Source organism: Falco peregrinus, chromosome 7 (genome assembly GCF_023634155.1).
Source record: "Falco peregrinus isolate bFalPer1 chromosome 7, bFalPer1.pri, whole genome shotgun sequence".
In the NCBI taxonomy this organism is placed as follows: Eukaryota; Metazoa; Chordata; class Aves; order Falconiformes; family Falconidae; genus Falco; species Falco peregrinus.
In genome coordinates, this window is record NC_073727.1 from 86,493,793 (window position 1) to 86,514,135 (window position 20,343).

Consider the following 20,343-nt stretch of genomic DNA (forward strand, 5'->3'; position numbering starts at 1 on the left):
GGAGTAGGGGTTAGAGAAGTTACCACACCTCTCCAGATATGCTCAAATGCCAGATTTGGTCTGGCATTCACACTCAAACACAAGAAAACCAGAAATGGTTGAGAGAAGTACCACAAGAATTGCACATGTAACAAGAACATATCAGCAGTGGATGTAGGATCTCAATTAAAGAGAAATGTGAAAAATCAAGACTGGCCTTTTAGCTCCTGAAAGATGCGCTCTAGACAGTTGCAACCTGAAAACCAAACTGCCCTATGACAAGTCCGGGAGTTGGTCCAAGTAGGCGGGCTACCACGTTTAGGGTCATGCTGGATGATGAAGTGGCAGGGAAGACCCACGCAGACCTCTTGCACAACTTTTCATGCAACTGCACCTAACACTGAATGGATAAGCTACATAACATTAGCCTGTCATAAAATACGTACTTCAGGTACCACCGGGTTTCCTTCTGATTCGAACTGCAGGAAGAGCAACTTAAAAACGGCATAATGGATCATGGCCACCATGGGCTGGGGGGCTCCCACCTGAGAGAAAAGCCACTGACCTCTGAAAAACATGGATAATTTTCTTGTAGCACTGAACAGCAGTAACACCACAGTATCCTTGTGCTTGCACTGGTACCAGGAAAGTACAGGCATCAGAAGTAAATACAACCTTAGAAAAAGTATTTTAAACCACTGACTTTATTAAAATACTTAATACACTGTTTGAGAGGAATGTACTTACATTTTCTGGAAACTCCACTGAAACCAGATTTTAATTAGATATTTAACAAATGACAAGACAGCGGATGAATTCATGCTGTACACCGAAGACTAGACAAGTTAGGGGGGGTTTAATCATTATTATTTTCCTGGCACAGACTCTTCTTTGCTTCTTAGCTTCCATCTCTTGAATATCTAGTAGCAGAGAAAGGAGGTGTGCATTTCTCACAGCATCAAACCCATCTGGTCCAAGCGAAAATTCATTTGTTTTCATCAGATTCTTCATTCAACCCTTCCCCAGTAGCTTTCTTTTCCAGAAAAGCAAAGGTGATTGACCACTCTAAAAAGCTACAGGTCATAGTGCAAGAAGAGTTTGACAATCAAATGTGAATTTGGAGCTCTAAACCTTCGCAGAGTCATTACTCTTCCAAAATATCAATTTCAAGCTCAGAGTGGAAAAAAAGACAGTGTCAAAATACAAGGGCCACAACACATTCATGGACTTGGTGGAATGCACATGGAAGACAGCCTGCAGTGCTGCAGCTCTGAAGTAGAAGGTAAACCAGAAGCTAGGTCTTGTTGAAATACAAGATGCAAGGGCTAGGAAGGAGAAAGATGGAAATAACCTGGACACATCCTTAAAAGAACGAAATGTCCTAACCTCATGGAGAAGGCTGTAATCATCATACACATTGCAACTGCCACAGAACCATGAAGATCAGTGACAAAGTGTATGCTACGACAATCTCAATGACAAGTATAGTCTGGGGGAAATTATTCATACTGAGTGAAAAAATAATTAACTGTGTGTTTCAATGCAAGATACACAGAGGCTGCATAGGTTTTCACATCAAATTCATAAGGCTCTTTTTAGGAGATAATTTTGCAACCTTGCATAGGTGATATTATACCTTTTCTATAGATAATATGCAGAAACTATGTACAGTTGAAAAAAAGAACTTTGATGAATGCATTTTTTTTCCCATCAAGTTTAACCACAATATAAAAAGTAACTTACAGAACTCCTTCAGTTCTCTAAAACACATATGGAATATCCCAGAAAGAGACGCTAGGAACGCCATCTAAATGATGCCGTGTGCATTTATACAACAGGTTGATACAACTAAAGAAGCCACCACAAAGCATAGTCGTAAAGTTTCCATACAGAAAAAAAAATAATGCAGGAGTTCATTTTGCTTACAAACATTAAAACTTATTTAAACAGAAATGCATTTTAGTTACAACAACAAATTAATGAGCTTCACTAATCAGATTGCTGAATGAACGGATGACTCGCACGCTAAGTAAACTATAGAAAGAGCCAATTTGATCCCTGCTTGATAAATGTACGGTAAACTTTAAAATCTGCATTTGGTTTCCAATTAATCCCAGCTCAGAACAACTCCTCCCTTAGATAACCAGAACGCAGTTTCTCAGAACTAATATGAACATCTGCCAGCGCCCTACAACAAAAGCCATCAGGGCATTCATGCACTTCTTCATTTGGCATGAAAGCAAGCCAGCCAGAGGATGGGCACGGTGCCACGGGACAGCCGACCCCACCTTCGAAAATGAGCACCCTGTTCCCTGGGACTCATCCACCCCCCCTAAGTGGCTTGGTTTTGCCCTGCAATCACCTAAACCAGGAGAACTCCTTTCTGACGTGGCTCTCCTCCACTGAAACTACCTTCTCTTTCACACAGGAGTTGCCTGGCGTGCCTTTTGCCATTTTGTGCCTGGACCTAAGACATCATCATTTCCACTGCTTATTACTCTTGCATATCACAGTGATGTGTACTTTTTAGTAATATTTACAATTGTATCACTGTGGAGAACTAAGCCCTGTACTAGAAACAGTCTCTTAACAGAGACCTTTAATACTAAGGATTTGGTGTATTCCTTATCTACAGATAAACTTAAAAAGGCAAAGCTAAAATCAGCCCACTATACATTTGTTGTGTTAGGTTCAAACGGGAGGGGGGGGGGAACAACAAACACGCAGCACATTTCCTTTCGAAAGGATGCTATTTACAATAAAGATTCATTTTTTTTAGTATTTCAACAACAAAAAGCCAGCTTATTTTGAAATTAGTGAAATCTTAGTTTTTAACCAACACAAAGCACAAACAACATTGCTGTTTTCTTTTAAACACAAGTCTCAAAAATGCAGGGAAACTACGATCAGTTATACTATGGGTGACAAATCACAACCAGTTGAAGAACAATAATAAAAAACCCCTTCTGTTTTTTTTTAAACACAGCCTCTAAAAAGTACAGCATCCCAATGTTTTCTCAGTTCCAGATTGCTGACATTATAAATTAAAGGTGAAAAGAGATCCATATATAAACAAGGCAGCTTTCCATTGACTTCATTGTACTGTTCTTGTCTAAACCTTTGGAAATTTCACCTTCAAATACCATAAGGTAAGGCTGAATTTATCAGTTAGAAAACAATGTCCATTCATATGTGGAATCTGAAGGAAAAAAAAAACAAACCCAAACAACAACCCCCAAACTCAAAAAACCACACCCAAGTATTTACAGCAATTCAGATTTCTTCCAGCCTTCACATTTGTGTTTCACCTTCTGCAGAACTGTATAAACACACTATCGGCCGAGACCAAGGCCTTACGTTATGGTACGTGGCCTTTTGGGTGGCGGCGGCGGCATGAGTTCAGTGTCAGGATCGAGGTGGTGTTTCCGTGTCTGTCCTTGAGAAGCTGCCGTACATCTGTCAATGAACTCAAACAACATCTCCTTCGTGACCGGATTCTGGATGCTGTTGCATACAGCTGGGAACAAAGACAATATTCTCAAGTTACTAAATTGATTTGTTGTAGCTGGCACTTCAACCGTTTCACCCCCTCTTTGCAAAGTAAACAATTTGGCTCAAGTATTCAGCCTTAAACGTGGGCCTTCACAAGATGATTGTGTCAGGAGTCAAGTGCCTCTGCTTTGTCCCCCCAGAAAGCAAACCAGTGTAGTGGGCCCCTACCTTGCAGGAATCTCCCTTTTTAAAACAAACAAAAGGCATGTGTGTGTAGGCTTCACAGGGCAACTATAAAAGCGCCAAGAAGTGACATCTTCTTGAGGCAAGCAACAGCAGCAAAGGTCTTGTGAGACACGGCTTTAAAACACTCATAAAATTCAAATAGCTAGAAACGAGATTGGCTAACATTAAAAACCTCTGCATTAAGATAACCTTTTTCTTCATCACTAAGTACTATAATTATCATAAACCCACCATGCACAGCACTTTTTTTTTTAACCCATATACCTTCACGTGGCAGAAAGACTTGACACCAAGCAAGCTACATGTCAAGCACACCAGACCGTATGATGGAGGAAGGGCCGTAGGTGCTGCATGGTGGCCAAGGCATGCATGTACAATCCAATACACTTGGATTACTTAACATGACTCCCCGAGTCATAGTTTCTAAGTAATAGCCCACAGGATTTTATAGAACAAATAAAAAAGCTTACTTCTGTTAAAACAAATGAAATATTTTTAATACTTTTCCTATAAAACTTTATACTCCTCTAATTTAATCCTTCTGAGACACTTAGGGAGGAGGGAAAGCATAAAGAACAAGAAATTAAGGAGGAATCCTATGACTATCTTGGAAGAAAGTACAAAATTATTAGAGGATAATTTATAGCATGTAAGGATTGGCCACACTATGGATGCAATTTCCATGCGAAACAATCTATTGACCCCCTAGAGTACGAAACAACATTAAGACACTTTAAAATGCACTTGCAATTATAGCATTGTTACAAATAACGACTCTTAAATTAAAACACTCCCTTCTTTCTTGCAGAATTACAGAACCATGCAAAGCATTACTTTCCAATTAATAAAACACCTTCTTAGCACTATTTTTTCATTATCTCACTTTTTGGTGAAAAGGTGCTTTAAAAGTTGCAGCGTATGTGACTTTTGCATTTGGAAACCATTATTATTAGCGGTAGTTTATGAAGGTAATTTGTGCCACAAGGCAGCTGGCATAACTTAGTATCAACTTTTAAGGGCTGTCCTTGCTTTATCATTCAAAAAGCCCTCCTCTTTTCAATTTAAAAGGTATCAAAGTTCTAAAGCAAGACGGAGACAGGTACTTATTTTGTTGTCATTTCAACTATGAGGAAAAATAAATAGTATTTTTCATCAAGAGAAAGCAAATAGAGGAGAAAGGATCTACAGAAGTCTCAAATAAGAAAATACAACTTTTGGAGGTAACAGTTTTTCCTACAGGATTTAATTTTCTTTTAATTTTTATTTTTAGGAAGTTCATTATGTTTTGGCAGAAAAAAAGCGCCAGAAATAACACAAGCGCTCTACAAATGCAGAAAATGAAGAGAAAAAGGGCAGCTACATATACTCTTAAGAATGAAGGAAAGAACAACACGCTGCTCCTCAAAGAAGAGAAAACTCCAAGGGAAACCAACTATTGAAACAGTAAGGTAAAACAGAGAAAAGAAATTTAGGTCATGGTGACAAAGAGATGTACTTGTATGACTTTTGTGGCTCATTCCTCTTTCCCAACAGGACTGCTCAGCAACATTTCAGCTACATTCTGTGCTGGTTCCCTAAGGTGCCAACAGATTTATTATCTCCTGGCAAAAATGACCACGTTTTGTTTGTTCAAGAAAATCCACTCACTGCTCAGGCAGAAATACAAGTAGAATGGTTTGGAGAAAATCCGACATCATCTGTACACGCTCTAGTAAATAGTGTGGTCTTAAATATGATTAAACTTCATTTTGGCACTTAACAAAAAGTCAGTATCAACATGACTATTGTTATTCAGCCTTGCACACTTCTATTCAAACTCTTATACTTCATCTGAAAGTAAACAACATAATTTAATTTACAATACTTGGCAACATGTTTTTTGATAGAACATCATAAAAGTCTCACAATTCTGTGGGGATATACCCCGCTTTTCATTTGTTTCCCTCTTCATTGTTTGTATGACTATTGTAGAAACTTAAGGTGACACTTCCTCCTATTAATCTTCTAGCCCATCTGCCAAACAACAGTTTCAGCATTTTGAATAGAGGTGAAATTATAACGGATTTTTTGTTCAACAAATGCAACTCACAGTGTGCCAGTTTGCATTACATCCCAACAAGCCAACACGATGCTAGGAACTGATGTTAGTTAGTTAGCTGCCATTGCAATGCTATTATAAATAAAAACTTCCTTGGGTCTCAATTAAAAGGCATGCTGTGCCACTTAAGGTCTCTGAGCAAGCGTTTGCAATTCTACAAAGACTTAGGCACTTGCTTCTGCATTATCCGTCAAATACTGCATCAGAGTCTCCGTTTAACTGACTTCATCAAATGACCCTGAAGCCAAAGGCCAAAGGATTCATGCTATATAAAAGCTAAACATGACATAAGAATTTGCAAGATGAGGTATTACTGTAATAAGCTAGAGAAGCCAGCACTCAAACTAGAAATGAGAGCACAGAGTGCCTTTCCTCCTTAAATTAGGACAGAGTTAAAAAATTAAAATTTGAGCCTGAAAAACTTTTAAAGCAATTTATTCTACTCACCCATGGCAGTGCTGTAGGCATTTGGAAAGCTTTTGTCTACTCTCTGTCTCATGAAAACCCAGCTGTTGTTCTCAAACTTGCACTCTATAATTTTATTGTCATACTGCTTCAGTTCTTTTGTCACCTGTTAAAAAAAAAAATTGTTTGGGATAAACAATTTAATTAACTATTTTTTTTTTCTTTAGGGATAAATAACAGAAGATCAAAAACTGCCCTGCATTTTTCAGCAACATGTTCCATCCTACACAGAAGAACTGCACAGATTACATCTCCGTATATACATATGCTCAGCTACTCAACATTTTAAAAATACTTTTCAAATCTGCTGTCAATATACACCAATTATAATATGCTAAAACATCAGCACCTCTAACAGAGGGGGAAAAAAGTCACTTCTGGCCCAAATGCAAATAGGTTTCCATGGGAATAAACTGCATCCAGTGTAAGCGCTACTGCCAGCCTAAGTGCACGAAATGTATTATCCATGTTTCATCAACCTTCTTTGTTGAAGGTCTCAAAGCCAAATGTCAGATTTCAATACCAGAAAGAGCTTGTGGAAAATCATTTCACTCTTTATATTACTGAGGATTTTTCTTCTCTCTTCTTTAAAAAAAATTATTTTGTCTTTTAAGAATTAAGATTGTAACTCCAAAATAATGCAGGATTTCAAATTGCATATGCTCTATATTTCCTTCAGGCCTCTCTATTGATTCAGAGATTTGTCAGCAGCCAATATCCCGAGCTATTTGTCTATTTGGCAATGCTGTGTCATTTGGAAATGTAGTCTATATGCATTGAACTTCCTAGTTGTTTTGGCTACTTCATCCTATGCATCCTAATCTATGATACAATGCAAAATTCTCACGTAACCATGGTAACCTGAGAACCTTATCTAATGCTTTAACAATTTTACCCATATACTTCATTCTGTTCCAAAGGGCCTCTTCAGAACTATAAAGCTGTATTTAACTGCTAGCTGCGTTTAGTTTGCTATACTTTACCCACAAAAAGCTGTATAAGGTAATACAACACTCTGGATTCATGAGCTTACGCATAAGCATTCTCATAAAAAGGGACTGGTTATTGCAATTCATTAGCATAATTTTTCACCTCTCTCGTCTACTTGCTCCTGAGCAGTGACATGGGAATTTACTACTGTCAGAGGGATGCAGGTTTGAAAAAGGCCATAACTGTCTCGAGACAGCTTAATAGCACATACAGTGGAAAAACCCATGAACCTCTTTTCCATTAATTCCCAGATAAAGGCAATTAATTCACGAAAAGGCCCTGAGTATAGGCTGAGTCCTCCTATACTGCATGGTACAGGATCTATCCTTAATTTGGTAAGCAGAATCCCAACATTTTTCTGTATATTTACCCTGAATACTTGTGCTCATTCCCAGATAGGGAGTCCTGGGATTTTACTTCTTGAATGAACATGGCACTGTAAAACCATTTTGTTAAACCCGCTTACAACTGAGACCTAGGACAGGCCTGCAGGACGCTGCGGGACTGACAGAGTTAGAGTCAGGTTTCTGTGTCACACATTATTCCTTCACCCATTCCATCTCCTGCAAAGAGCTTTTTTCCTAAATTCGTTTAATCCTTAAGTGAAGTTTGCAGCTGCTGATTATCACTTGGGTGAAATCAACCAATTGCCCAGACAAGCAATCTTTTCCTTTGCAGCATGCTCTGCGCAGCACATCACTACTCTCCATCCACGCTGAAAATCTATATACAGTCCAGATGTTTGACTGCCACACGTTTGTGGGTGCACTTATGTTCCTTTAGGTGTACGCAGGAAAACACAACATCTTTTTCTAACGCATTATGGATACATAAACCCAGGAAGAAAGTCTTGGCTGCGCGGCGCCTTGGGAAGGTATTTTACTTTGAAAACAGCTGCCTAGTGGAAGCAGGGGCAGCAGGGGGTATGACCACATGTCTGATGATCTGCCAAAGCAGGGAAATGTTAGAAGGATCACCTGCTAGAGAGGTATAAAACCGCAGGCAATGACTTCAACTAACCAACCATTTCATATGGCTTTCCCATGGTTTATCATTCTTCCAGTGTTCAGATGCTCAGAACAGCAATGAATTAGGTGGCAGCTTTATCTGACTGTGGCAATTAAGCAGCATTATTAACTAGGTAGATACTCACTTGGCCATTCATTAGCAATCTGGAAGACAGATCTTTCCACAAAATATGAACACCTGCCAAAGCATCAATTTCGAATGAATTTTCCCTTTAGAAAACCAGTGATCATAGTCTTTAACAATTGCAGGTTGTAGTAATTATTTCACAAAGGAAGAAATACAGCACCTACTTTTCTCAACGTTAAGTGACCTCAGTCTTGTAAATGTAGTTGTAATATTAACAAAGATTTTAGGAACTGCTGGGCATCTGGTTGAGACTACAACTACTCTGAGCAAAACATACTTTTCAGCATTAAAAATACTCTTCTGTGGCATCTTAGGAGACTTCTAAATGGGCATTGTTTATGCACAGGACTGAACAAGCCCATAGTGATCCTTGTATCCATAATTCACACCTTATATCTACCTATTACTTGCATGCTACTTTCTGGTATTTCAGCTTCAAAGCGTGACAGGGAAACCGTCAAATTTAACGGTCTTGAATTTCCTTTGGGAATTCATTCTGAGCTGCTTAGAGCAATGCCTTCTCGATTTTCCTTAGCAGTATGGGGTTCATCTCTCCTTCTCCCCTTTGAAGTATTACAGTCCATAGAGTACCTGAATAATGCACCATCATTTCTCTCCCTGAGAGGTGGCACTTCTAGCTAGTGCTTTATGGGAACAGGAGAAGCATCTGAGGAATGATGGCAGTTCTCAGCCAAAATGTTTATCCTCATCAGCCCCAATGCTTCTGGTAGAGTGTCAATGCTTCTGCCATACTGTTGATAAAATGCCTTGAATCAGCACTCAGCAATTTCAAGACGGAAATTCCCAGCACATTAAGGATCCCATGGAGCCTCCCTTAATTGAATATTTACTCCCTAGCCTTTTTTCGGGTGGCCAGTCCGAATTAGAAGCCCGGAGGATTACCCCTCGGACATGGGGCTGTCAGAGGTGGTGTGCAACAGAACAGTATTCTGGTCTGGGCCGCAGCTGTGTCCCCGGCAAGGACAAACACCAGCCTCTACACTACTTTCCTTTCAAGAGGAGCCAAACTGTTCCTCAGCAGGAACACTTGCTGTTCCTGACTGCATTCGATCTAGTTATCAGGAATCAGCCTACTTGCCCAAAAGAAATCATTTCCCAAAATTATGGATGAGCTTCCTCTTGGAAGCTGATTCACACCGTTACTGCTAGATTGCAAGACGTGATCGGAAAAAAGTGGGCAAAAGCTGCACCCCCATTTCCACAATAGCTCACTATCAGATCAGACTGGACGTAATACAAGCCCATTGCCTACAAATGTCAGATTACATGAAGATGACAGCTATCTTCCCCCCTCCCTGCTGAGAAAGGCTTCCCACTGTCATCATCATCATCTATTCACTAGGAAAATATTCGGTGGGTAAGCTTATTTCTTCTTCTAAGAATGATGACAGTTCAGGTTTAATTAAAATCCCGTTTTCCAGTCTCCCTCCATCCCCAATGTTCTGAAAGAAATTCAAAATATATTTTAAAAAGTGAAATATCTAAGCCATCTCAAATTATCTCCCCTGGCAGAATAATGGAGCCATTTTGAGATGAATCACAACAGTGTGTTTAAATGAAGCCACATTTTATGCTAATTTAGAGCAAAATGTGAAAAAACAATAGTTGAAAAAGAGGAGAAACCATTTACATTGAATGTCGTTGGCTCCAGTCCCATGAACATGCATGCATTATCTCTGCTGACTACCAGCGGCCAAGGCTTTTCTGTGTATCTCCACAGTGCACTTGATCATCAGACTGGTCCGTCACCCCACCAGCTGCTGAGTCATCGTTCCATTTACCTGAAGCATATGTATTTTATGGGAAGACTTCACTCAAACATTAGTCGCATCACCATTAATCCAAAAATAGAATGAAATTCCTGGGCAAGCCGCTACTTTACGTAAGAGGTACTAACAGTAAGAATTTAGATTTTAACGTTAATATTAAGTTAATATTTCAGAAAGCATGCCTACAATGGACAAGCATAAGCTTTACAAATGCATATACCTTCGCTATATTCAAGTTCTTTAGAAAGAAAATAGGAGGTAAGCTTTTAGATAAACGGAAACTTGGTTGAAAGAAGCCCCGCATTTCCATATGCATATTTTTTTCAAAGCAACTGAAATTATTTCAGCTCAGTAAATAATACCCTTTACAGAAAGCAGTTTGTAAGCAAAATCTGAACACGTTCTATTTCAAATCCCTTCTCTCTTTAAATGCCTTTTTGTTGCACTTTCCCCTCTATTACCAAACATTTCTAGAAAGAATAGAATTCAAGTCACCTATTTCTCTTGTTTATTCCACAACCCTAGTTATCAGCCTATTTCTAAGATCCCAGAAGAAACAATCATCATAGTAGACGCAGAGAATGTTAACTTCCATGAGAGAACAAACGAGCAAAAGCAGCAGTTGAAATCTTACAGAATTAAGAAGGTCTTTATTTCTAAATACAGAATTAAAAAAAAAGAGCCATAACACACAGGCAAGATAGATTCTAAATTTAATGGCTTTCTATTTTCTAAGAAGACTCTGCCTTTTCTTTTTATAGCTGGCACGTGCAATGAAGGTATTCCTTTTTGATACACTCAAGTACACAAACTGTTTCCTGGCTTTTTAAACACAAGTTCCAACACCTGGAGGGGAGAAATGCTTAGAGCCTGGAGCCACATAAGGCCTGGAAAGTAGTTCTCCCTCTCTGATGTCATAACTAACTTTTCTCCATTAGGATCCATTCTCACAGCCAAAGCAACCAAACAAGTGACAGCAGCACATCCCAAAACAAACTGTCAGCTGTGTTCACGAGGGAGAAACCTTCTGGTTGCTTCCCAGTCTCCTACGGCAGAAGGACTGGAGCACACACCCTCTCTAGTCAGCCACCCTGTAAAAATCAAACCACATTTTTCTAAGAACTGTCAACAAAATACGACATTTGCAAGCTCCTTGTCCTGAGGGTACTGGGATACATTCAGCCACAAATGACAGTTTAGGAAATAAAATCTCTCTCTAGCAAAATAGCACATCCCAAATCCTGATTTCTGCATTACTCTCAAATGCTGTGACTGCCCACAACTGTGAAGTACTACAGACTTCAAAACTACGTCTCTCAAGCGATGTGGAATATCCTAGACAACAGAGCGAATTAACCTGCCCACTGGTACCATGTAGTAGTAAGGACATCATCTGAAGCCCAGGGAGAAGCAATGACAACAGTCAGGGAACAAAAAGAACAATTACATGGGAATTGGAGGGAACAAAGAGGGGCCAAGACTTCCTGAAGGAACAGGATGGAGACAGAAAAAACAAAGAAGCAACAGTAACAAAATCAATAGTTTCTGAAGATAGAAAGATAAGCCAAACTCAACATGAGGTATTTTTGAAGACTGAAAGGTGACAAGCAAACTCCAAGGACCTTCAGGTCAAACCAAGGCAACTGAGAGGAAATGAGGTGAGAAACAGGGCTCCCATTTACTTTGAGAATACACCTAAAACAAAGCTTCAAAGTTCATGCTTTTAGTGTACGCCCAGCTTTCCAGAGGAATGTGCATATGGGCAAGGACCGTCCTGGAAAAGCACTCTTACATGCAATTACAGAAGTGGACATGAAGATAAGAAACTCTAACAACCTCAGAACATCCCGGAGAGTCAGTAGCCATGTAGTTATTAGAGCCCCCAACACAGCCCCTAATACGGATCCCAGGTTGTTATTTCAGTGCTTCTTCCTAATTCTTGGCCAGCTTGATCAGATGCTTTTAAAGAACTTTTTTCCCCACTCACATAAAGTATCTCATGTTTTTCACAGTAAAATTTCTCAAAGAGCTATAAAAATTTACAATATGGTTATTAAATGCCTGATCATACCATTAGTGTATACAGGACCACAAATATTAATACTGTCAACAGGCAAAAGTTACTCAGCTAAATACTCCGCTTCACATTTTTGTTCAAACCAAAACAGATTTTGTAATGTAACTTAATATCTATATCTTAATATCTATTTCTTAATATCTTTCAAGAGATTATTTTATCAAAATGCATAGACTTGTCCAAAGTAAAATAAAACCACTGGTAACCAATTCTGTTGTTACACTAAACATACTGAGTGTTTCCTTTTAAGTAATATATTACCCAACAAATAGTTATCAGCTTGGGTAAACACAATGCGATTGATATGTTTATTTAACAATAAGAAGCCTTCTAAGTGTAACTACACCATTTCTTGTGTATACAGGAAATGGAAATGCTCCAACTTGAATTTCATTCTTGGAAAGGAACATTAAGAAATATAAAAATTTTAACATTTTTGTTCACGCTAAATTAAACGACAATGTTAACACCAAGCACTGGAAAATCACGGAAAAAGCAAAAAAAGAAAAAAACATGTTTTAAAATCACAAGACTGTGGCTTTTTTAAATTGTGGCACTTTTTTTGTTGGTTTTGACTCTCCAGAGTCTAGCACTCACAGTTCATTATTTATTTTTTCTTTTAAAACATACAATATTTTCTCAAAGAATTTCCCATTCTTACATGTAGTAATTTCAAATATGAATAGTGTTTTCTGATGTATAGAATGAGCTGGGAGTCCTGGGATTTTCCTGACAACTGACTGACGGAAAGAGACATCAGAAATAAAAAGCCTTCCTCTTATCAGTGATATTACAAGTTTAATGACTTTCAGTGCCAGCTGGAATTAGATTTCTTAATGTATCCTGGAAGGTCTCCTGTACACCTGACCTCACACCACCATCTGAACTACCTGGAAGAAACCGATGTTTTCCTGAGCCTAGTTTGGGACTCTCAGAGGAACGCTGGTGTCTATGACAAAGCGTATAGCTGGTAACTGCTAAGACCATGATGTGGAAATATATCGGTGTTTGCATAAATGCTTTGCTCTATGATGCATGCACTTCAAGATACTCTTTTTCTATCCTTGCCATTTCACCCCCTTTTGGGCATTGTAACTCAGGCATCTACAGTACTCAGAAGGCAGCTGACCTTCCTGCTAGACTGCCATCTCCACCTAACTCCTGTGGGAACTTTTCAAAACCCTATTTTCTTTTGATCATCATCAAGAGTGCGACACAGAGATCCAAGGGTCCATACACATCCCGAACAGTTAAATGAAACGAAGTAATAATTGATAACCCTTGCCCAGGCATCCTAATCATCACAGGTATGTGGATTAAAGAAAAAAGATCCCTCTGTATACCTTCTGTAGAAACTGAGAAACCGAAGAATTCTGTGCTGAGGACTCATGAACCTGCCAGACTATCACTGCAATAAGTTCTTAAATGGAGTTATATTTAAAAAACAGCTCATGGAATTCTGACCCTCAGCATGTGCTAATGAAAGAGGAAGACACTTCAGTGGATTTGGGAACTGCAGTAAACACCCAGGCAGTAAGACAGCAGTAACGGAGCTCTCAAAGGAAGCATCAGTGTGAACTTACTGTACAAAGGACGTGTGTTTGGTGCAAAAAGAGCTTCACCAACTCATGAATTTCTAGGAGGTTGAGAACAATGCTTCACTGCAAGCACCTGCAGTAACTTTGTAGAGGCCAGAGACAGCCACCTTGGATTTGGCACACCAAGAATAACTGTGCCACTAATAATCCCTGGGGTCAGTACTGGAATTTGAGGGTGTTTGCCAAAGTATTAAAGAAAAACAGGCAGGTGAAAGCGAAGTAGTCAAATGCCACAACAGGCCGCAGAACTGTTCAGCAGATTATGCAAACACAAATAAGCAAAAAAAATCCTTTCAGTGAAGGACAAGGAATCCACAGGAGGTTTCTGAAAGAAGTGCCCCCCCTCCCCAGAATGTAAGCAACCGTACAGGAGGGGAAGACAGAGTAAGGGTATACAGTGCAAGTTGATAGAAAAAACTGAAATCATAACACAGCTATGATTCCGGGAGGAAACATTGCACCTACAGCCTGACATATTTTGAGGACTGTATTTCTACTTGACATGAGCTAGCTTGTGAAAGCCAGTCTCATTTGTGTTTTATTCACTCAGAGTGCTTTTGCAAAAGGGAGCGAGCCCCAAACTGAGACCGCTGCATGCTAAGACACAAAGATCCAGGAGAAGAGAGTTATGCACCAACAGTAAAGAATATACTTCGAAAACACCACTTAGCTCATTCATAAATTATTAATTTCATAAGGCTTATTATTCTCAGTTTGCAAATGGGGAAACAGAGAGAGATGGTTTGTGGTCACACAACAGGGAAAGCATTTACCCCCCATTAGGTTCTCTCAACCCAATCTTAATTACCCCTCAGGTACTTACACTCATGCTACCAAGAAATCCTGTGACACTGGGCAGATGAGATCTCTTTAATAATTTATCAGTAGAAACCCAAACAAATCTTCCGGAAACAAAGAAATGCTATCACTGTTGTACAACCTTTGGCAATGCTATTTCTATACCTCAAAATAAATGAAAGATAACCTAGGCGACTGTGTCAGAATAGGATGAAGAGTCTTTCTGTCATTTTCTGCCTTTCACTTGTTGATGATGGCTCTCTTGACCAACGTTTGTGTTTATCACACATAGATTTTACAGTGTACTTTCTCATACGATGCTTTTTCATCTTTTCTTTGTGCTCAAGCCGTTGCTACTGTAGGAGTCTAAATTAATCTCATTTTATCTGTACTTCTTACACCCTGCAAGGGGTTCTGTTCCTTGCTGTCACACTGCTGGGGATGGGTTGCAGGGATATTCCCTGGGGCTGGGCTATCAGGAGCTTCCCAGAAGCCTTTCCATGTCATCTGAGGCAAAACTACTTTTATGAGTCAGATTGTATCTGATCGCTATTCATGAGGGCCCTGGATCTACAAACTCTTACCCTTCTGAGTTATATTCCTCCGAGCAGCTTCGTAAGATCAATTAGCCTGCGTTAGTGTTTATCAGGATCAGGCCCTAAACCTAATTCTGGTCCTTGCTTACCTAGCTTCTGAAACGTTCTTAGAAACCATGGCTTTATACTCTTTTAGAAAAATGCCAAATGATACCAGAATAAACAAAAAGAAATTTAAACTAGAATCCAAAGTAGCAGGTAATTGCAAGTGAGTCTTTTAAACCCACTTTTACTTCTAACAACACGCAGCTTTCAAATTACAGCCATTATGAATCATATTCTTTTCTTCTATTTAGATCCCAAACATCCAGTTTTATGCGCTTAAAGTTTTTTTCTCCATAAATCAAAATTCGCCACTGAGAACAACTGTGTTAACACTACAAGGAAATTTGTTTGCCGTGTTAAATTGAGCTTCAAAAACATGAATTGAACATACATTTGTGATCGCAAGTAATGCCTCTTCTTATATCCATTCAAAATGTTTACTTTATTACAGCTTATTATAAATGTACTGTCTAAAATGCAGCAGCATGACTGTTCAATTTCCAGGCCATAATTTTATGATAATCATATGTAATATATTCATGGTGCCTAACAAAGCCCAAAGTGGTTTGTTAGCAGCTCTGCTTTCCCCATGGTTCAAATTTCTTTGCCTCAGAACATTACTGAATAACAACATGAAGAAAGATATAATGAAAATTTTACTTTGTATTCTTCACTGGAGTAGGCAGACAAAGAAACATATAACACTGGAAGCTGCATATGGCATACTGACTTTATCAAATACTAGTATCTAAGTGATATGTAAATTATTAAACATGCTATGCAAGCATTATTAGAAAGGTGGGGGTAGGGAGCAAGATTATAAATTTATAAATGTTTTCAACATCGAGAAATCCTATTAGTACTTGAAAATATTGAGATTGTACAGAGAGAACGTGTGCATACACTGAGACCAGAACTGAGCAAACTTGCTTTTAAATCTCCTATATTTAACATGTGTGTCAGTTTTTGCCTAGGACATATTTACAAAAAGTAGTAAATCTTTCTTCTTCATACTTTCAGAGGCTATTCCTAGTTACGTATGAATCTGATATTAGAATATACCGAGGTTTACGGGACTTGTAGGAAATAAAAATTCAGACAATCCCCATCTGCTTCACTAGACTGAATGGTTTGTCATCAACCAAGACACCTATGAACCAAAGGGTCGAGTCAGAGAGGAGGGCTCAGTCTTGCTCGTCGTAGCATTTACAGGATCTGTGTAATAGGTAGTATTTGTAAAAGAGTGCGCCAGATTTTAAATCACGCAAGTCTCTTACAGCAGAGTGAAATCTTACTATTTAAAGAAAAAAATCAGGGTTTGTGGTTTTTTTAATTTTAATTTTTACTTTTTAAAATTTATTTTTATTTTTTTATATGTATTTGTATTATATAGATAAGCAAGAACTCTGAATTTTCAAATACAAGATGACAAAAAAAGTCAAACTACAATGATTAAGACTTTGCCATTTTGAGGGGGCACTCTTACACCTGATTGCTGAGATTGGAGTTCACAACCCTGCTAACTCAACCTTCATTTTTGTAGCTAATGACATAGGATGAGTTTCAGGTGACTGCCAGAACCACTTAAGTGATGGAGCTGATAAATACCTCAATGAAACACTGCCACAATATAAAACACAAAGCCGTGAAGAGTCAAACAACAACAGCCACCAAATTTATCTACTCAGCAGTGCTATAACAATAAACTAAAGATGTGTTGGGGAAAAAAGCTGCAAATGGCCTATTAGAGATTTTTCATTGTGTTTTCTACCCTTCTAAGATTTCAATTAGAAGGGAAATAATTTTTTTTTCCATTGCTGATAACACATCACAACAAAAAGATTAATGGCTGCTGACTTAAAGTAGACTTTCAAAAATTAGCCTTGATCAAAGCAACTCCTGCAGTGAAAGTCAGCTGCCCTAACTCACTTCTCAACTGCTTTCATGGCATCGAGCTGGCTTGAACTCCCTCCCTTGCTTGAATAGTTTGCCTTAAACTTCAAAGCCTAACTGTCTTTGAGGCTTAAATCATGGAAAGCTTTTTTCCTCCTTTTTTCAAAAGCAATTAAAGGCGTTCCATATAATTGGATCTATAAACTAAAATCTAAGCATGCAGGTCTTCTTGATCATTGTGGGGTTACAGAATGGAAGGAGCTAGATGGGGAAGTTAATCGTGGCTCAGACGCTGCAAATGGTTTCACGGTGCCTGCCAGCTGATGAGGTCAGTCCTCTGAAAGAAAGGTAAACAAGGGCTAATCCATCAATGGCACAAATTTGTCGGTAAATTAGGCTGGAGAGGGGATCTTACTGCTTTACCTTTCATTGCAAACCCCTCCTTCCTTTCCATTCCATATTATTGATGAATCTGCAGAGTTGGGAAGCCAGATTTCCCAGGACACCACGGTAATGGATGTGGGGTGGGGCAGCAGACTGCAGTAATCATGAGGCAGAAGAATGGACAATATTCATGGACTTGGAAGAGTCACAACTGGCTTCAAAGGATTTTATGGATTTTGCCAGCTGTGGTCCAAGAAACCTATGAACTTCTTGATCTGTTTGGGCAGCAGTATTTCTAGACAAATCAATAAGGATTTTATCAGAGTTTCTGTTCTACTATCGACTAAGTCAGTTTACAATTTTGAACGCTGAGTGCTGACAACAGGAGATAATTAATGGTTTGATAGTTGGCCCTGCCAAAGCCCTGAAAGACAGGAAATTTAGGAAAGCATGCTGTACATGAGCACAATTCTCGTGGCTTTGCTCATACACTTCGTTATTGTATACTAGATCATTAACAAACGCAAGCAACAATATTTAGTCTTCATTGTTATTTCACAAAATTACTTTACTCAGCCTGCAAGAGTTAAGGCAAGCGAAGCCAAGAAAAGTCTCTTGAGTTTTCTAACCAGATGATTTCTCCAAAAAACCCTTCCCCATAAAGCTGTGGCCTGCAAAGACCTCTGCATGGGCTGATTCTTAAATTCTCCAGAACTCAGAGCCTAATTTGAGTGCTGTGCTCAAGTGCTACAGTTGTGTTTGAGCAGCCACCCTCCCCAGCCTGAGGCCCAGGATGGAAACAGCATTAGCTCTTCAACAAATACAGCTGGAAATGCTTGGTTTGCTCTTCGCATGATGTAACAGCATTACAAGTAACATCATACACCCATTCTAGAGCCAGCCAACATCACTACCAATTCCAGATAGGAAAGAAAAAATTCTTAAAGGCTCTTCTCTAGAACAGGCACCGCTGGAAAGAGATAAGAGAAAGAAAAACCAGGTCATGGCAATGGCAAGTCTGTAACCTGTTGCCCAATAATCTCAAAAGTGTATTCTTATATATATAACCAGGTTCATTAGCTTTAGATAGAAGAGTTTTATGTTCACAATTCTACAGCTGAAAAGCCCAAGGTAAAAGGGAGTTGATGTGCCAGGCAAGAGCACACACAGTGGGGAAATCCATGAACTGAAATGCAAAAGCCTTAGTTTGTAGTTTCCTGCTATAACTACTAGCACTAATTACTAATTACAGATTTTTTTCCTTAAAGTTTTGAATGAAATATTAACAAGCTAGTAATTAAGTAGTTCAGGGTCTGTTTGCTTTAGCATTAACTTCAGTATTTTAAGTCCAAAACCTCTGACTCACGGATTCATAAGCGTCCTTCTAAATTACTCAGAAATGTCCTTTGTTTTCCTTCTGTTGAAGTTAAGTTACTCTAAAACCTCTTTCTAAGCATTAATGGCATCCAAAATGTAACAGGTAGAAAGAAAATGTGATCATGCAGGAAAATACAGTAATTCTATCTTGCGTTATCGTGTAAAAGAACAAAACCATTCTTGTCTCTAGTTCTGGTTTTGCGTATTCCTTTACATTGCTTCTACTATAGACCAGCCTCTACCCTACATCCCACACAGGTTTCTTCCGAGGTTGAAGTTTGTGTATAGGAAATGCTACAACACTTAATTAATCTGCTCCTGCAATGGTCAGCAATCAAGCGTGGCTAACCATGACCCACTAATGAAATTAAGCAGAAGCTGTGTTGCACTTGTCTGTATTACTGTTAAATTACAACTGGGGAGGTTGACGTATGACACTACTCGGGCATTTTATTTCTTGTGTGGTGCAGCATTAAGATGCAGGCAATGGGCAGCTCCCCAGCGCAGTGAGGACCACGGCTGATACTAAACACCTCTGCAGGACGGGCTGAATCCTAGCAGACTGCGCAGCTGAATCAAGAAGCTTTACAGCACCATTTTGCTATAGCCTCATTCCCTCTTAAAAGCACTGTCAGGGTCTTGGCTGGCCCAGTGAAACAAAGCCTGTGGATGACCTCTGCAGAGCTCAGGTGAGAGAACTGTCCTCCAGCAGAACCTGGGTCTTTACTTCCCTTCTGTACCAATGCTGACTTCTCTGCTTCACGTACGAAAAACAGATTAAAAATTCACATCGGGGCCTGTACAGAATCCAGCACGGCATCTCATGAATCTACCAAATGAGAACATACTCAAATATTTTTTATTACAACACATTAAGCTAAAATCAATAGATTCATTTACTGAAACGGATTTAGTATTTCAGCTAATCAAGGGAAAGTAACATTTTTCTGAAAAGAAGTGACATTTCATTACAGCATTTGGTTGTAAAGTCACTGGCAGAAAATTTTCTGTATGCCAATTAAACAGTAACTCACTGAAGTTAGTAACATAAAAAGCAATATTGCATATTTACAGTTTCCTCCCCACTAAATGAAAACATCTACAGTTCTCAGCAATACAAATAAAGTGTCTGCACAATGGTTCTAACAATGCTGCCACATCTCTGATCTTTCCTTTTCAAATCTTTCTACATTATTTTCCCTAAAGATATAACATGCTATTTTCTCTACAATCAACCTTTTTTTCCTTTGGAGAGAAGCAGAAGTGGCATTTTGAAAACTTCAATTTGCCGAAATATAATAGCACCACTGAGCTCTGTTGTTCTTTACTTTTATTCTCACTTTCTGCTAGAAAGACAAAA

At 38.9% G+C, this 20,343-nt stretch overlaps 1 protein-coding gene across 4 annotated transcripts in view; it reads right to left on the reverse strand.

The window, feature by feature from the left end:
- Positions 1-665: 665 nt before the first annotated feature.
- RNGTT (RNA guanylyltransferase and 5'-phosphatase) overlaps positions 666-20,343 on the reverse strand; it is a 193,169-nt gene continuing 173,491 nt past the window's right edge. For 3 of the 4 annotated variants that reach the window (XM_055810194.1, XM_055810192.1, XM_055810193.1), the window contains 2 exons: positions 6,263-6,386; positions 666-3,496 (listed from right to left, as the gene is read on the reverse strand). In XM_055810194.1, coding sequence (XP_055666169.1) covers positions 3,333-3,496; positions 6,263-6,386 — 288 coding nt within the window. In that variant the 3' untranslated portion in view covers positions 666-3,332. Of the gene's footprint in view, positions 3,497-6,262; positions 6,387-20,343 lie in introns of those variants that run through there. The other variant, XM_055810195.1, reaches the window with a different exon arrangement.